This window comes from Arvicanthis niloticus, chromosome 14, assembly GCF_011762505.2.
Source record: "Arvicanthis niloticus isolate mArvNil1 chromosome 14, mArvNil1.pat.X, whole genome shotgun sequence".
Classification (NCBI taxonomy): domain Eukaryota; kingdom Metazoa; phylum Chordata; class Mammalia; order Rodentia; family Muridae; genus Arvicanthis; species Arvicanthis niloticus.
Genome location: NC_047671.1, coordinates 17,748,448 through 17,766,936, shown reverse-complemented (window position 1 = coordinate 17,766,936; position 18,489 = coordinate 17,748,448). Strand labels below are relative to the sequence as shown.

General features: G+C 35.6%; 1 protein-coding gene across 2 annotated transcripts in view; it reads right to left on the bottom strand.

The window, feature by feature from the left end:
* The window catches only part of Dcc (DCC netrin 1 receptor), a 1,059,673-nt gene that overhangs the window by 297,562 nt on the left and 743,622 nt on the right, over positions 1 to 18,489 (bottom strand). For both annotated transcript variants that reach the window (XM_034518676.2, XM_076912482.1), the window contains exon 8: positions 16,051 to 16,207. In XM_034518676.2, the coding sequence (XP_034374567.1) occupies positions 16,051 to 16,207 (157 nt within the window). The remainder of the gene's footprint in view (positions 1 to 16,050; positions 16,208 to 18,489) is intronic.

Below are 18,489 nucleotides of genomic sequence, written 5' to 3'. Positions count from 1 at the left end.
AAAGTTATGACAAGAAAAGAGCTAATAAAATAAGAAGAAACATTTGCAACCACAGCAAGAAGATAAATTTTGCAAAATACAGCTAAAGAGATGTCAAGGTTTAAATCATTCCACAGTTTGGTCTTTCTTAGTATCGTGTACAGATTCATTCATGCAATTTTTTGTTGGAAAGCAAAATGCCGATGAGAAGTATTTCTCTTTATATATCAAATTTTGGCTCCCATGGTTCAAGTTCAGTTAGAGGAAGAACTGACATTTATCTCTTTGTAAAGAAAAAAATGATATTACACACGTCCCCTTGACTTGTTCTTCAGACTGCAACCACATGTGTTCAACTGTTTACCAACAAAGACATTTCTTCTGTTGGAAAAAAATAAATTTGCAGAGATAGGATTTCTAGCACACCATAAGAAATGAGAAATTCTATGACTAGTGACACACTGACATTCAACGAGGAGAACTAGTAAAATATTTTTTAAGTATAACTCTAGACCTTCATATGCTCACTGACCCTTAGTGCAAAATTGATTATACAAATTTAAGAAGAGATTCTAAAACTATTGGATTGTATCATACATTTTATTGCTAGACAATGTTTTTATAACTTCTCATGGGGATTTTGTGTAAATGTTAATCTTGTCACTGAGCTTTTTTTCTTATTTTGGGGGACATTTAAACTGCTACCTCTTTTCAACTGATGACAATTAGATTTTTCAGACGTTTTCTTAAGAGAATGCTTCCAACTTCATTGGGCACCACAGATGCCCTCCCATGTTTATTGCTGTGCTCATCTCAATAGCAAAGATTTGACACCTAGATACCCATTATGAATGGATCACTAATCACGGGATATACATACACAATAGGCATTATCCAGCCATAAAGGGAATATAGCCAGTGATCAAGAAAGAGGTTGGAACTAGAGTCTATCTTCAGTAACATAAGCCAGCTATAAAGAAGTGAATAGCATATATTCTTGTATATGGAGTTTAAAATAAATATAAAAAATCAAATATGATCTGACTACAAAATACTAGAGGTTGCGAAGATAGACCCAAGAGAGTCAGAAGGAAACTGGATAATGGCTACCAAAATATCACAAAGACTGATAAACTCTCGTGTTCTGCAGCACACAAGATGACTACAGTTTATAATAACCTACTATGTATAATACAAATAACCAAGAAGTGCTCAAAGCCTTAGCGTTCCTTTGTTTTATTTGTCAACTAATGAGAAACCTCCCCATGAAGAATTGCCTGAATGGGTTTGTCCTATGCCCCTGTCTGTAAGATATCTTACTTATTGATTGATGGAAAAAAATGGTCCAAGCTACTGTGATGGCAAAGCCCTAGGCAGAGGTGTCTGGGCTGTAGAAGAAACATAGCTAATCATGAGACAGAGGGAGCTGGAAACAAGTAGGTCAGAAGAGGTTCTCCTTCACTTCTGCTTTAGTTCCTGTTTAACTTTTGTCAACAAAACCTGGCCTGGAAGTAGATTAATTAAACTCTTTTCTCCTCAAGTTGTGCTTGGTGATAGTATTTATCACAGCAATAGACAGCAAGCTAGTTCTAACTCTCAACACAATATAATGATAGAGAGAAATATTTCATCTCATCATTTGATCAGTATACATTGTACTTATGTATTAAAATATCACACTACACCTCATAAATATGCATACTTGTAATGTGTTAATTAAAAATGGTAAGACAGGTTGAAGAAGATAAAAATGCGAACAGGCCTAATTTGATTATTACACATTTTACAAGTGCATCAAATTATTATAGGTACTACAGATATGTATATATTTAAAATAAAGATAATTAATGCCAAAAAGAAAATGAAGTCTCTTAATCAGATACCATGACCTATATTCATCTTGCTTGAAGCACGTGATTCTGGCTACATTTTATCCTAGTTCCTCTCTTGACTTTGAAGAATTCCTTACTTTACACTTTTCCTTTTGGTATACACAGAAGGCCTACTATGTTTAATGTGGTTTAGCCTTTCACACTCCTCTGTGAAAAGCCTACTTGTTGCTTGAAGACAATCCCCTTCTGCAGCATTGCACTCTAACTTTCTTCTCAAGTTTTGTGCATTTGTTGGTTAGTCAGTGACTATCTTTCAACTCATATTTCCTTTTGGATTTGACAAGACCTTGTTTTGAGTGAGATTAAATTAGGACTTGACTGAAATGCAATGTCTTATCTGAGTCTTGGGCATCTTTTCTCCTAGTTTCAGCAACAGTAATCAGTGTCTCTCTATATTGTCACTACTCTTGGTTTCTACATTCAATATAGCATTTATCACATACAGTATAATGTATATTAATGTCCATGAATGTCTCACTGCTGTAGCCATTGATTACTTTAAATAGAAGCCACATTGCATCCTTTCAATATGTACAATTGCCACATATAATTTCTGAGGGTAGCAAATAGCTCAGCCACTAAGATTAATAATTTTTAAGAAAGTACATTGATTACTTTGAAAAAAATTAAGTGATTGCATACATAGAATCTCCATGTATCCTAGAAATACCTAGAAATCTGTATTTAACTTCATCCTAATCATAGGTTACTCGACCTTCCTGAGGACAGTTGTAATAGATACAAACCAGAGTGTAAGCTGCTCAAAGAAATCTTTTCAGTCTCACGTTCCTCTAAGGAACAGAAAAAGTAATCATTTTTCTCATCTGTTTTTTGTTTGTTTGTTTGGTTTGGTTTGGTTTTTGTCATTATGTCAGGTAAATTCAGAACTTGTGTTTTTCACTTGTGAGATAAATAGAGACTGAGGATTAAACTTGATTCTGCTTTTACAGATTTATCTGTAACAAAAAAAATCTACTATATAAAATATATTCTGCCTTAGCTAAGTGTATTGGGTGTTAACATTTAGTACTAATGGTTCAGCAACAAATGCTGTCATGAGGTGCCAAGTACCTAATTAGTTGCTTCCAGGAAGAAGAATCACATTAATTCTTTTGTAGGGAAGAAACTGTATTTTAATGAAAAATATTTTTAGCAACTCCTTGTTCTCTGTTTTATTTTCATTTTTTTTTTCCTCTAGTGAGTATAGGTAGTACAACAAGACTGGCTGGTGCATGACTGTAATACAAACACTGAGGTTAGAGGCTGAGACAGGAAGATAACGGCTTCGAGGCCAGTAAAGGAAACACAGAGTGGTCCTATCAGAAAAATAGACTAAAAGCACAATCATGGGAGTATTTCAAAACTAAAAACTACAGTTTGCTGCAATATGACTCGAATTGACAGCAATAAGAACATCCAAATACAGGGCCAGAACGGACTACCCAGCAATTAAGACTACTTCCAGGCTTTTGCAGAAGACCCGCGTTATTGAAGATCATGTCCTGGTACCCACATGCTATTTACAGCTGTTTCTAACTCAAGTTCCAAGAGAGCTAATGTTCTCTCTTGGTATCTGCAAGCACGAGGCACCTGTGTGTGTGTGTGTGTGTGTGTGTGTGTGTGTGTGTGTGTGTGTGTGTGTGTGATGTATATTGTCGGGGCCAACACGAGGTCTAATCTCCATTCCACCTTCACCCTTCAGTCATGTACACAGGTGGAGAGCATGAACAGGCCCTAGAGAGATTTACATACTAATGAGGTACCTGAAGGCCAGAGGTGTAGCTGATTAAACATTCCTTCCCAGCCCCTCCTCCTTCTCCCCTCCCCTTTTAACTCAGGTCCATCCTGAGTTTTAGGGGGTATGCATCCAGATCCATCCACCGTCCACCATGTGAATAAACCGGTTTTGGAAACCCAAGGACTTCCTCTTGTGTTGGGGCCATGAGGAACCATGAGGAGCTGGGGAGAGGCTTTTAGTTAATGAGCAGCCAGGCCCAACTTCCAGCTGGAGGAACCCAGAGTGTTCACAGCTGACTACCCACAGCATGGCAGGAGGAACCCTGGGATCCCCAGCCTTATTTTTTCCCTACAGTATATGATGTATATGATTGTATGCATGTATATGTATAATGTAAATATATATGATGTAGATATAGATAGATGTAGATGTATATGATGTATACGTGTATGCATATATGTATGTGTATGTATATATGTATATACACACACACACACACACACACACACACACATATATATATATATATATATATATATATATGGGGGGTGTATACAGACAAAGACTCAAACTCAACAAACTCATTGTCTTAGTTAGGATTTTACTGCTGTGAACAGACACCATGATCAAGGCAACTCTTATAAGGACAACATTTAATTGGGCCTGGCTTATAGGTTCAGAGGTTCAGTCCATTATCATCAAGACAGGAGCATGGCAGAGCCCAGGCAGGAATGATGGGAAGAAACTGAAATTCTACATCTCCTTCCAAAGGCAAACAGGAGAAGACTGGCTTCTAGGTGGCTAGGGTAAGGGTCTTAAAGCCCATGCCCACAATGACACAATTCCTCAAATAAGGCTAAACCTACTCCAACAAGGCCACACCTCCTAATAGTGCCACTCTCCGGGCTAAACATATACAAACCATCATACTTATAAAATAAATCCTTCCCAAAACTATATGCAAATGTGTTTCCCACCGTAAGGAATCAAAGATTTTTTTTTTTGAATTAAAGTTATTTTTTAAAGAAAAAAATTTTGAAAAAAAATTCATCATCAGCTACTCTAATGAAAAAAATAAACATTTTGGGGAGATGGTCTCAGCTATTTCTTTAAGATATTAGTTAAAATCTGACTTTCTTGAATTGTGAGAAGCAAGCCTCTGGTTAAAAAATTGTTTAATACAATTTCTGCCTTGAGATTTAGTTAGTATATATCCAAGACATGTATTAAAGAGCACATTAATACCAAGAAGAATTTGAACATATATTTATGGGAAGAAAGGTTTGTCTTCATACTGTTTCAATTGCTTATTCTCATCCTCATGATCAAACAGCTGAATTTCCAGTTTGTCACTTTATCTAGTTCCTTGAGTGAGCCCAGCTTTCCTGCTTGGCTGCAATAACCATCCACACACTGCAGATCACCTACCAGTTTATCTAGCATTAACTTTTCTGAGACACAAATTACTATCCTCAAAAGCAATCTTTGCATTATTCCTACTGAAATGTGGAAAGGCTATTTGAAATACAGCATACTTCAAGTGGAATTTAGTTTTATTATTTGCAAATTGGGACATTCCAAGCCTCCTAATCTCTGGGAACTACACAAAGCTTGAGCATTTTGAGTTGAGTTACCACAGAGGACTGGTTATGGTATTCCTGGCAATCGGGAATTGCTGGCATTTAGTCTAGGCTCCACCTCACAGTTACCTGGCAACAGCCAGGTGTGCCTGACTCACTATAAAAGGAGCTGCTTATCCCCTGTTTTTTCTCTTACTCTCCTGATCTTGCTCCCTTCCCCCTTCCCCCTTCCCCCTTCCCCTCTCTCCCCATTCCCTTCCCCCTTCCTCCTTCCCCCTTCCCCCTTCCCCCTCTCTCCCCATTCCCTTCCCCTTCTAAGTATTCATAGCTGCTCTTTATTCCTCTATCACATGTAGCCTCCTGAAGTGGAAGTTTCTGGATATTTCAGATGATACAGGCTCACATGGTATTTTTCTAAGACAGATTCATATGGTGTTTTGCTGAGACAAGACTCATGGGAAGACAAGTGATGTTTGGAGAAAATATAAATAGGACTCAACGGACAGTGATGGCATGCTTGGATAGCTAGCTTTGAATCACTTCATTGGTCTTGAGTCTTCATCTTCACTGATCTTTGCATCACTGAGAGAAGCATGGAAGAGAACTGGTGTCCTGGTGGGTCCTGGTCACTCCCGCTGACCTGTGTCAATTCATCAGAGGCCTGATGGTTTCTGCTAGATCTTGCCAGTGCAGCTGATTCCTGTTTGGTATCCTGACGCTATTAAACTGGACTGCTGGTATCCTGAATAAACTGAGATTGGAATTGACCCAAGGAACCTCTTCTAAACAAGTCCACATCCCTTTGTCCTATTTACCATCTTTTCTCGCCTACATTTGAACAGTGGGCTAGAAGTGGGGTGGAAGCATTTGAGAACCCTTATTAAAAGTAGATTTTGAAAAGTCTAAGCCTACACCTTTGTAGATGGCCTGTTGTAATTTTCAATATTCTTTACATTCATTGGAGGAAGGACATCATCTTCTCTGTCAATGTCCTAGAAATGGATTTTGGTAAAAGTTGTCTGGTTTACAATTTACACTGAAGTAAAGGCTCTGAGAGGAGGGCTAGCTTTCCCAAACTTTTTCACTGGTGCTTTGGATTCTGAGGCTTTTTTTTTCCTATCACAATACAATACACTTCTGTCATGGATAACAAGCTTCATCAGCTGCTGAGCCCTCAATGCTGAAGAGCAGAGAAAGAATATGTAAACACCATGTTGGAAAATGTAATGCACAGTGAATTCTAAAGTGAATCCTCCATATCAGTCAAAAATCCTTGTCTCTAATCCCTGGCAGTGAGCACAGGTTTCTGAGGCAGCGCAGAGCCATATACAACTTCAGTGCTGTACAATGGGAGACCTGGTCCAGGCTTTTTCCTATTGCAAGAAAGAAGGTGACCTTGAACATGTCAGGGGTCTTTGGGATCCTCCCACACTTCATTTACAAAATGATACCCACCTTATCTACCTACCTCACAGAGATACCTTGAGGATTAAATTGGATGATGCTTATAGAAGTGTTTTAATTCTCTCATCTGAAAGCCTACTGTACTTTACAGGTACCTTTTAAAAGAAACTATCTCTTATTTTGTGCATAGAGTAAAGGGATCACCTTGAATTTAAATCCTGGTTCTACTGTTTACTACTGGCAAAGCTGCTTAGGCACTATTTTTCATTCTTTCTGAACATGCTCTTCTACAAATGGAAATTATCATAACTACATTATCTGGGGATCAAGTGGAATAATGTTTATGAAAGCAATAAATTCCTCCTCTAAGTAAGTGTCAGGAAATGTCCCTGTATTTCATATATTTTAATTTTTGAACCCACACAATTATTTATATATGGCACTAGTTAACAAGAACTGTTTGGTTTTGTTGCAATGGGCAAAAAACTAATGTTTCAGGTACATTTATAAGCTTCACTTAATATTCATCACAATCTTACAAATGAAATATTGTTGTCATTGCACACAAAGGAACAACATCACACATTTTATATGCTTTATCTTGATTGGCAACTTCATTGGATTAGGAGACCAGTAGAAAATGAATAAGACAGTATTCTGGGTGCATCTGCAGATGTTTTCAGAAACAGCATGTAAGACAACAAACTGAAGGAGAACTCTGGTAGGTCTGTCAACAGCTAAAGTCTGAGGTGGAATAAAATCAGAATGTGTTGCAAACTGCAGTCTTCTGTTATGAATGTGTCTACAGGGGCTGCCATCCCTTGTAGACATCTGATTCCAGTTTCTTTAGCCTTTTAAAGTGGGCTCATATTAGACTCTTCATGGAGATTTGGTATCAGGTATGAGATTAAACAGTTACTACTTAATGTGTTCTTCAATGTGCAAGCCACAATTATAAGACTGTTAAGTCTATAATAAGTCAATGTCACACACACACACACAAACACATACACCACATACCACTATTAATTTCATATCTCTAGATATACAGACTAGTAACTATTCATTGACCAAAGGTAACACAGCTAGTAGAGTTCTGAGAAAAAAATCAAAATTTTAAGGTTCAATTATTTAACTCCATAACCTTTACACTTTAACTGCACTGTGACAAATTCCACAAGCAATCTTCCAGTAAGTTAAATGAAAGCTACAGTGCTCTTTATACATATAGAAAATATACTAATATTTTTAAGTCATGGCAAATGAATAAACAGATCAAATTACTCATTGTGTTTGAAAGCTATTAGAGAGAAACATATAGTAAAAAATGTATGTCCTAATTCTATAAATATTTATAAAAAAAAGCTAATTTCTCTTCTGAAGAAGATTTGGACTGATTTGGATTCACCCTTGCATTACAAAGCTACATAACAGAAATGTGGGCTTCTAGCCTTATCTGTGTAATGCTTGCTCATGGACACTGCTAATGATCACGTACACACAAGAATCTTTGCCTACAATCCAGTAGGTACTCAGTAAGTGTCTGTTAACATTGTTAGTGTCAACTTTGCAGCTTTGGACATAGGAACCACTGCCTTCCCTGAGCATCAGTCTCTGGATGTTTATGTAGAAGAAAATAGATTGTGATCTCAGTGATTACTTCTAATTCTAGTGACTTTTTTTTTTTTTTTTTTTTTTTTTTTTTTTTTTTTTTTTTTTTTTTTTGGTTTAAGTGGATGTCTGAAATGCAATTTCTTCCATCTGAAACCTGGCTTTTAGACTTTTCAATGTATGATGTTCTCTGAATGGTACGATGAAAGTACCCAGAGGAGCAGGGTAAAAAAAAAAAAAATGCTAAACGTGGCACTTACATTATTGATACTATTAACCAGTCAGACAGAATAATGACAAAGTTAGCTAGAGTTATTTGTCTGCCAGAGATGTTGTTCATCAGCCACAGATGTTCAATCCTCTACCTTTTAAAACACTATTGTTTTGAGGAGCCAAACAAACCTGCAAATCAAACAAGTAGCACAGCTAATCTTTCTGGGACATATGGCATGTATTTCCTCTGGTGTGAAGCTAAAACATACAAAATGAATGGGAATGTTGAAATCAAATTCCAGTATCAGTTTCTTTTTCTCAATTATGAAAAGTTTCATTGAATAGCTGTCAGTGTTTTCACCCTGCATAATTCATTTTATTGGTTAGGAAATGAAATCTATCAGGAATATGACACATGTCTTTCTGCAAATTTATCTTAGAAGATCCAATTAATAATTATATGCTTAGGATAGAGTTTGTTTTCATGCACAATAGAGGAATCTAAAAGAATATGCCAAAAACATAGTGGAACAAAATTAGCAAGTGCTCTAATACTAATTCATGCACACACACACACACACACACACACACACACACACACACACGGAATATGTGAAAGAGAAATTGATGAGTTCATAAATAATGACTTGGAATCCTGTATATACCTTTATATAGTAGTTGATATTTCAATTAGGGCTTAAATTTGAAGCATAGCTAGTGTTGATATGCCTTAGTTTTTGTTATAGGTGTTAATAATATCCTAGCAATCAAAAGAGATTAAAAAAAAAAAAGCAAACCCCCACATGAAGTCTCTGTTCTACTGGTAGAAAGAAATTTAAGAAAATAAATATTAATAAGTATAAAAATGACTAGTCAAAGCACTCAGGCACAGTCACAGTTTTAGCTATTTTGGTAAAATGAGTTGAGGAAATTATTTGAGCCTAGAAAGTTTTGAGTAGCTTTGTTAACATAATATCATGTTTTCCTTTGTCCCACATTACCTCAGAAACCAAAGCAAAACAAACAAGCAGACAGACAGACAGACAGTCAAACTGTATAGATAAGAAAAAGTGAGGAAGAGTGCAAATGATCTGGAAAACTCTTCAAGAAGAAGTGAGATTCAGCACAAATACAGTGGAAATTGTAAAGACATAGTTGTGGGAATGGACTCAGGTAGAGGAGTCTGTGTTCATGACAGCAAATACAGAAAAGATGTTATAAGTAGATTTAGAACATATTTTTAAAAGGTCTGGGGGAAAAATAAAAAATTAAACAAAAAAAGAATATAAATGATGAGAATAAAGAGGGAACAAGGACCCAGAAGGTTTAGCAAATGAATGAAGAGTAGTGAATGAAATTCATTAATGCAGAAAACTAGCTCAATCCAACTCATGATTTAAAATGTTAAGTCAGTTGTTACAAGACCAGACTTGCCAGACTTTAGCAATGGTATCGTGGAAAGTAGTTTACATAAGTGAAGATGTTATAATAAATGATAGCGTTCAATACATGTTTTGTTAATTGACTTTTGAACTCCTTATAAATACCAAATCTAAAGAGTAATATTATATAAACTTCTTGAGTTCTAGCACTAAGTTAAAAGTAAAGTCATACTTATTCTTAATTTTGTAACAAGGAACAAATATTTCTCTCATGAACACAAGAACTACTTAGATTTTAGTACAAAGTGTTGATTAAGAATTAATTAGAGATAGAGTAATAACAAAAAGAGAGAATTTGGAATTTACTCCAAAGACTTTGACCTGACTGGAAAAAAAGATATTTTCAATGAGTTAGACAGAAACTGTGAAATTATAAGGATTTAGGTGAGAATTTTAAAGTTGGACAAAAGCATGTATTAGATTTTATTCAATCATAATGACTGATTTCATGTGAAAAAAATGATTATTGAGTCCAGATCACAAATAAAAGTTAAAGTCAGTGAGAGATAGAGAGAGACAGAAAGAGAGAGAGAGAGAGAGAGAGAGAGAGAGAGAGAGAAATTTTAAAGACAGTAACAGACTTATAGAATATATTCAAGAGTGAAAACATCCCCTAAGAATGAGTTCTAGAGCAATTCAATATTTAAGAACTAGAGAACTCAGGAGTGAGATTTAAAAGTGAGCATGCAATGCTGACCACAAAATAGCATGGCCTAGGGCAGGATGTGCCACACGGAAAAATGAAATCAAGTGATAAAACAGAGGAGGAAATTAAATGGGGTAACATTGGCTGATGCACTGGGCCTGGGCAGAAGCATAATTACTATTCAGTTTAGCAACATATAGGTCAATGATAAACACTAGTAAAAAGGCCAGCTGCAATGAAATATAAGGATCAAGATCATGATTGAAAAATAGTGTGAGACATTGGAGTGAAGTTAAGCAATTGAGTAAACTGTTATGAAATAAATCATGAGCAGTGTGTAAAAGATAGAGATGAGAATGAAAGCACAATTCAGCACAATGGAAAATAGAACTCCATGTTTATATATAGATAAATATGGTCACCCAGAATAGGAGAACTGATATAATACAGAATATCATACATTTATAATGTAAGAATGAATAAGGCATAACATATAAGCTTAGGTTTGGTCTATGTTAAAATTACAGGTCATTCCAGGTAATTCTTTGATTACTACAACATACTGGCAGGATATCCTATTCCACCACTCCTGGAACTACAGGCAGACCCCAGCTCTAGGTCTGAACAAGGATCCCTTAGCTCTTTCTTGAAGTACCTCTCAGTGTTTTCTCCTAGGCCATCTCTATTTCTTTTTGCCAGACACATGAACTGCTGAACCACTCCTTACTAGGCAACCACAGTAGCCACTCTGTCCAAAGACCCAAAGCCCAACAAAAACAAAGGAGTAGAACACTCACCAAAGATAAGACAATGTATCAAAGCCTAGAATCACAATGATACCAGTCTAGATGACTAGACGGTGCAGAAACAATCAATATCAGCCAAGACATAATACATGTTTACTCTTTCTCTATTCATCATAACCAAAATTTAGAAACTATTAGATGTAGGTTTCTCTTCATAGTAATAAATGGTGACTAAGACATAAAAGAATATTAGCCTTTAAGCATTTGATAGGCATATTATAATCCATATAATCACAGTGTAAATGTCTAGGTATCAGGGAAGGATCTAGCAAAGAAGTGGAATTAGAATATCTAATTATGGAGAAAATGGAAGGAAACCGGAATGGGATGATTAAACATAGAAGCAGAGGGAACATAAGAATAAAGAAAGGAGTACAAGAAATGACAGTTAAAACTAAGGGCCATTTGAGGTGTCATATGGAAATCTACTACATTATAGAAGCTTCCAAAAATTCATACACAGAGGACAGAGATCTAAATGGAATCACCAAATAATGAGGGAGACAAGAACCCAACAAAATATCTCTTGCTACCAAGTGAACCTCCAATGTCATGAATAGGTTCTATCTAATTGTGTCATTAGCAAAAGGGGCCCATGGACACCCTCAAGCACCTCAGACTATTGCTAAGGCTATTGTCTTCTCTTCAGAAACTGATGGTAAGGTACTATTGGTGAAGACAACACATATATATTATATTGAATACTGAGAATTTGAGGTGGGGCCTAATGAGAACCTTCACCCCTCTTGACTAATGTTCACTGTTCTGTAAGATACTCTGTATGCTACCAGAGTAGAAAATTAAACACCAACCATATTATCAGTCACTTCAGTCTAAGGTGATGATCTATCTCTATGGTACACTGATAAAATAATGGCACAGATATTATGGGAGTATCCAATCAACTATTTGATTAAATTTAAGAACCACTCTGTGTAATAGAATCCATGCATGAAACTGCTTAAGTGTCTCAAAAGATTAGATAGGCCATGCACCTAGAAGAACATTATATGATACTGCTTTGCTAATGTATCATAGCAATAAAATAGTTTCTAATGACATTCTGCCATATAGAAAGACTTGGAGCCTTAGTCAGTCATCACCAAAGAAACTTCTTCTGGAAGAGATGCAAACTAATACAAAGACCCACAACTGGACAATATGCTGAGAGTGACTTGGGACCCTCAGTCCTACATGGCATACCTTCATTAAACCACTTTATTCATAGTTTAAGGAGCTATGTGCAAGAGGGAGCAGGATGATTTTAAGAATCAGTGGGGATAGAAGACTCCAAGAAAACAAGTTCTCCCAATCACAACAGGAATGAAGAATATATCAATTACTAGAGTATGAACTGTGGTAGCATACAGTGGGACTTCACAGTTCTAATCCAGATGAGATCCCAATGCTAAGAGGGGAAGTAGACAGGAGCTCACATACCTAGTCAAGAAGTTCTCTCTAACTCCAAACTATTTGAACAACTGCTTGCAATGGAAAAGATAATTGTCTTCAATAGCATGTCACTGGGTGTACAAACATTTGAGGTCAGCCCAAGGCTCAGCAGTAGATTGTCAGTGAAACAAACCCTGGTATTTTGGGAGATTTTGTTCACATAGCTGCCTGTGAAATTTTAATTGACAAATAAATGAAGGAAAAGAACACTGAAGGGCAGATCCAATGATTTATAGATCCCTGTGAAATCAAGTGTTTGATGCAAGAAAGCAGTAAACTGGAATGCGAGGAGACGGGAGTCTGGAGAAGGAGACAAGAGAGGATGTTTATGATGGGTATAATAGAGAGACTACATGACAAGGTTTAGGTGCCATTATAGGAGTAAGAAGAGAAAACATTCTGAGAATAAGTTTCCGCTTTTCAAGTTAGGAAATGTTTTCACAGGACAGGGCATGGTAAAATGGTATTACAAGCAGAAGCTTGTGAATAGTTATGAAGATAAGTGGTACACTCAAAATATAATGGCAGCAAAATCAGCTTCCCTTCTCAATCCCTCCATTTCTTACTTTCTGACTTCCCTCTTTTGTTTCTTCCTCTTCCCATTTATCTCTCTCATCTCACCTACTGAGAACCTTTTCATTCTCTTTTCCATACTATCTCTGATCTTGCTCTTTTCAGTCCTTCATACTACATATGGGCAAGACTGGTATATAAGAATTCCCTTATTTATTTATTTTAGCAATCTTGAAAAGTAATTTTTTATCTATTCTAAAGGGATATGCTATTTGTCTATCATTTATAAACACTAAATGCCCAAATTCACACAACTGAAAAATTTACAAACCTAACCTCTAATGTTGAGTATGTAATTTATCTGTTGGATAATATCTAATATATATTAAATAATATATACTATCAATTTTTATTACAAATATATCTACTTACATATGCATATAATATATAGTATATCTCTGTAGGCAATATATAGTATATATAGTATTATATATATATATATATATAGAGAGAGAGAAGCTAGAAAAATATCTAGTATACTTCTATTAATCAATATTATATTATATATGTTGTATAATATCTATCTATGTATATATAAATATATATTTTATATAATATATAATATATATAACCTTTGCTAATATAAAAATTAAAGATTCACTATATCTCTGTAGGCAATATATAGTATATATAGTATATATAATATTATATATATAGAGAGAGAAGCTAGAGAAATAGCTAGTATACTTCTATTAATCAATATTATATTATATATGTTGTATAATATCTATCTATGTATATATAAATATATATGTTATATAATATATAATATATATAACCTTTGCTAATATAAAAATTAGAGATTCACTAATCAAAAGACTTTTAAAGCTTTTACTGTCTTTATATACTGAATTTATATATATTTAAATATATGTCTGTTTACATTCTCAACAGAGAATTGAGTGATACAACCTACTCCTATTAAAGATAATGTAGTGAGAGGACATTAGAATCTGCAGAATTATTCCCAGAGACTGAGGGGAGGATGATGGAAGTGACTGACAGAATAAAATAGCCATGGGTTACTTGGACTGAGGTAGCCTTATAAGACCTGATGATGATCAGTGCTGAGAAGCAGGGAGGAGAGAAGTGGCACTTGGGGTTTATTTTTTTTGGGTTATTAAATAGACTGTATTACTATACATAAAGAAAACAGAGAAAAGAAGTGTATTTGAGTTGACAGCATGGTTTTTGGAACAATGATATTAAAGTGTCTCTAGAAAACCCATATAAACTGATGAAAATAATTGGGCAAGGTTATTGTTTCCAATTGAATCTCCAACCAAAAAAGCATTGAAGGTCTGGACCTAGGTCCCCTACTCATATAAAGCAGATATGCAGTTTGGTCTTCATGTGGGTCTCCTAACAATTGGAGAAGGGCAGTGCCTGACTTGGTAACTGTTGCCTGTTTTGGGGTTCCTTTCCCTTAGCTATGCTTCCCTGTCTGACCTCAGTGGGAGAGGATTCACTTAGTCATAATGCAACTTGATGTGCCAGGGTGATTGGTACCTCTGGGGTGTGTGTCCATCCTGTCTGAGGAGAAGGGAATGGGGAAGAGTGTGGGAGGGTGAGACACAGAGGAGATGAGGGAGGGGGTCTGCAATACAGATGTAAAGTGAACAAATAAATAAATTAATAATAAAAAGATCATTCCCTCCAGTTTGCATACATATAAAAACTAAGTCCCAAATCTTTCTAACACCTGATAAAATAAGGAGAAAATACACAAGTAAGGCTAACAGAAATGTCTGCATCTTCAGTGAGCAAGCATAGTAATCACATGCTGTGAGATATATATATATATATATATATATATATATATATATATATATATTCTTTTATTTAACAGTTGCATCAAACTTTGAACAAAAACAGAAACTTTGAAGGATAGTTTAATTATTGTTAACAAACGAATAAAACCATTTGTGAAGTGGTGTGAATAGAATTCTTCAGACATCATTCTGATGTACCATTTACTAGCAATCAAGTGTCCTAAGGGTCCTGGGGTGTTCCTAAAGACCCCATTAGATTGAAGCCCTACACATGAGATGCTAGAACACTAGTTAACCAGTCTCTGCTTTTTCCCTGAAACTTACTCAATATCTTCTCAAAATGGCGAAGGCATGTTTTAAAACCCTAACATGCTGAAATATTCTGAGGGCAAAATGCTTTGGAAAAACAAAAAACTGCACATTGCAACTTTGAAAGCAAAGTTTATTCTTACCTGGTGATTTATTATATTCACCAACAACTTTTATTAAATCATACATACACTCTCTACTATGAACACTACGTGTTTGATCTTAATTTAATCCTAACAGAAACCTTGAAAGACAATTATTCTTTCTACTTCTGTTAAGGGTCAGAAAAGTCATTGTTTTCTTTGGATCATGATTATTATTGAGTAATCACAGTGATTCTTAATATTAAGTTCTCCCAATATCCAGAAAATTCTATTTCTGTATCAATGTAAAAATCAAAGAAAACATAATGATTTGCATCCTTGCCTTTTGTCAGGGATGTCTTGTACATGATTTAGAAAGTTATCCTGTTTTGACAAAGCACACCTATTCATTTAGTCAGAAAAAAGGGGGGCAGGGTCAAGATTTCATACATTCTTCCTGGTTCTCCTGAAATTCTCCCAACCATCTATTCCACACTTGGACATTAAAAATGTTTTGGGGAAGAAGTTGAAGTTTATTGATGATACCTACCTGTTGTCACCCTCTCTGGAGAAAAAGACAGTGAAGGTTTGAATGTTCCCTTTTGCTTCTGCAGGTGGACGCCAGCTCAAACGGACAAAGCGACTAGAAACCAAGACAGGGACCACATCTCTGGGAGCAGAAGGGAGGATGCTGGAGCTTGGGATGGCTAAGAAAGAACAAGAGGAGAACATCAGAAGTGCTGGCACCACCAGGCATGTCTCAGAGCTGAACTACAATGTACATGGCCAAGAGTATCAAGCAAGACCTATAAAGGCTAACACGGGAAATAATATCAAAAGTGGAATAAAAAATACGTTTGAATTCCTTAGATTTTCTAAGAAGTGACTTCTCAATAATGCATATGTTTGTATTATAGGATGTTTGGGGGTTTTTTATCCCTGGAATCCAAGACAAAGAGAAACATAATGCCAATATAAGTAAGTAGCAATTGGCAAGGAATGACACCGGGTAATGCACTTTTTAATGTTTAAAAGTCATTGTATGTATGTATGTATGTATGTATGTATGATGTGTATATATGGGCAACTACGTATTATTGCACACAAATCACAGGAAAACTGTATAGGGCTTTTTCATCTACCTCAACAAAGTTCTGGTAATGTGAAATTTTAATATATATGTAAGTTCTAAATAGATCTTGCTTTAGAAGTATGGGCTCAATACAATATTATAAATGTATTATATTTCTTATGAGATCAAATGATGAAATATTTTGAACAAGAGATCATAGGCAATGTGAAGGCAGAAGAAAGTATGTAATTAATTATATTTCTCTTAATCCTTTCACTAGTGAGGTAGGGATTGATTAAGTATATGAATGAGTGAGTAAAAGCAAAATAAATTCATGTGTCCATATTTGAAGAAAGACTTAAAATTCAGAACATAAATGAGATATTTACATACAAAATTATATTAGTTACGATTTGGTCAAAATGCATTTATTAGCTTATTCAAGGGATTGAAGCTGAGCAAGAGGACGACCATAGTCTTATAATCTAACAAATAGATTTGACTGTTTCATTTATAGTTTTCATTGCTTTAGAAAATGCAATTATATGTCATTATCATAAATAAGAAAGTCACCTGATATCAGGCAAATAAACATTTTTTCTGTCAAAGAAAAGTTATAATTCTTTTAATTATGGGTTTCATTGAAAGATGATTAACAACAGAAAAGGCACAGAACAACAATTGTACACAACCAAACATGGACCAATGAGATTCTCATTTAAATATTAATCTTATAAGACTCCAAAATTCCACAGCATAAGCAAAGATATCTGAGTGGGCATAAATGTCACAGAAAGACAAACAGTAATGATAGAACCTAACTCATTCATAATATACCTATACTGTTTTTTTTTTATATATATAACTTGGGATAGCTATTTATATACTCTTGAGGACCAAATATAATTAAAAGAAACAAATCAAAAGCTGATGAGGAATCAGAAACCAACTGATCAACACCACCCCCTAGCTCCAGGCTTAGATGATAGTCATTCTAGTTATATCTCTGTATATTCAAAGTTATTGGATCCTAAAGAGTTATGTGATCATACCGTGTTGTTCTCTCTGGGTCTGCCTTAGGAGAATTTAATTTTAAAATATAATGCATGGAAGAGCACAGAATTTTATAATAAAGTATTCTATGTGATAAACTATAAAAGAGTGTGTTTTAAAGGTCACACTTAACAAATGATAGGTGAATAAAGTGATAGATATGCAGTTGACATGGAATCATTATGCCATAGTGGGTGCCACACTATATGCATGTCATAGGGTCACCATTGCTGTGATGAAGCACTACAACCAGAAGCAAGATAGGGAGGAAAGGACTTGTTTGGTTTATATTTCTACATCATTGTTCATTGTCAAAGGAAGTCAGGACAGGAACTCAAATAGCAAAGGAAACTGCAGAGAAGAGCTGATGCAAAAGTAATGGAAGGATGCTGCTTACTAGATTGCTCCTCTTGACTTGCTCAGGATGATTTCTTTTAGAACCCATGAAGGACCACCATCCCAGACATGCCATCATCCAAAATAGGACAGTTCCTGCCTCACCAAATTTTAAATAAGAAAATGCCTCGCAAGCCTGTCTATATGGAGAAATTTTCTTTTTTCTTCTTGTTTAATTTTATTTAATCATTTTTTTACACTCCAGATTTTATACTCCTCTTGTTCCACCCTCTGACTGTTCCACATCCCATACTTCCTCCTCCATGGCCCTCTTTATGAAGATGTTGCTACTCCACTTTATATCCATCTCACTCCAACCCCACCAGACCTCCCAACTCTCTGGAGCCTCCAGTCTCTTGAGGGTTAGGTGCATCTTCTCTGACAGAATCACACCCAGCAGTCCTTTGCTGTATATGTGTTGGGGGCCTCATATCAGCTGGTATATGCTGCCTGGTTGGTGGTCCAATG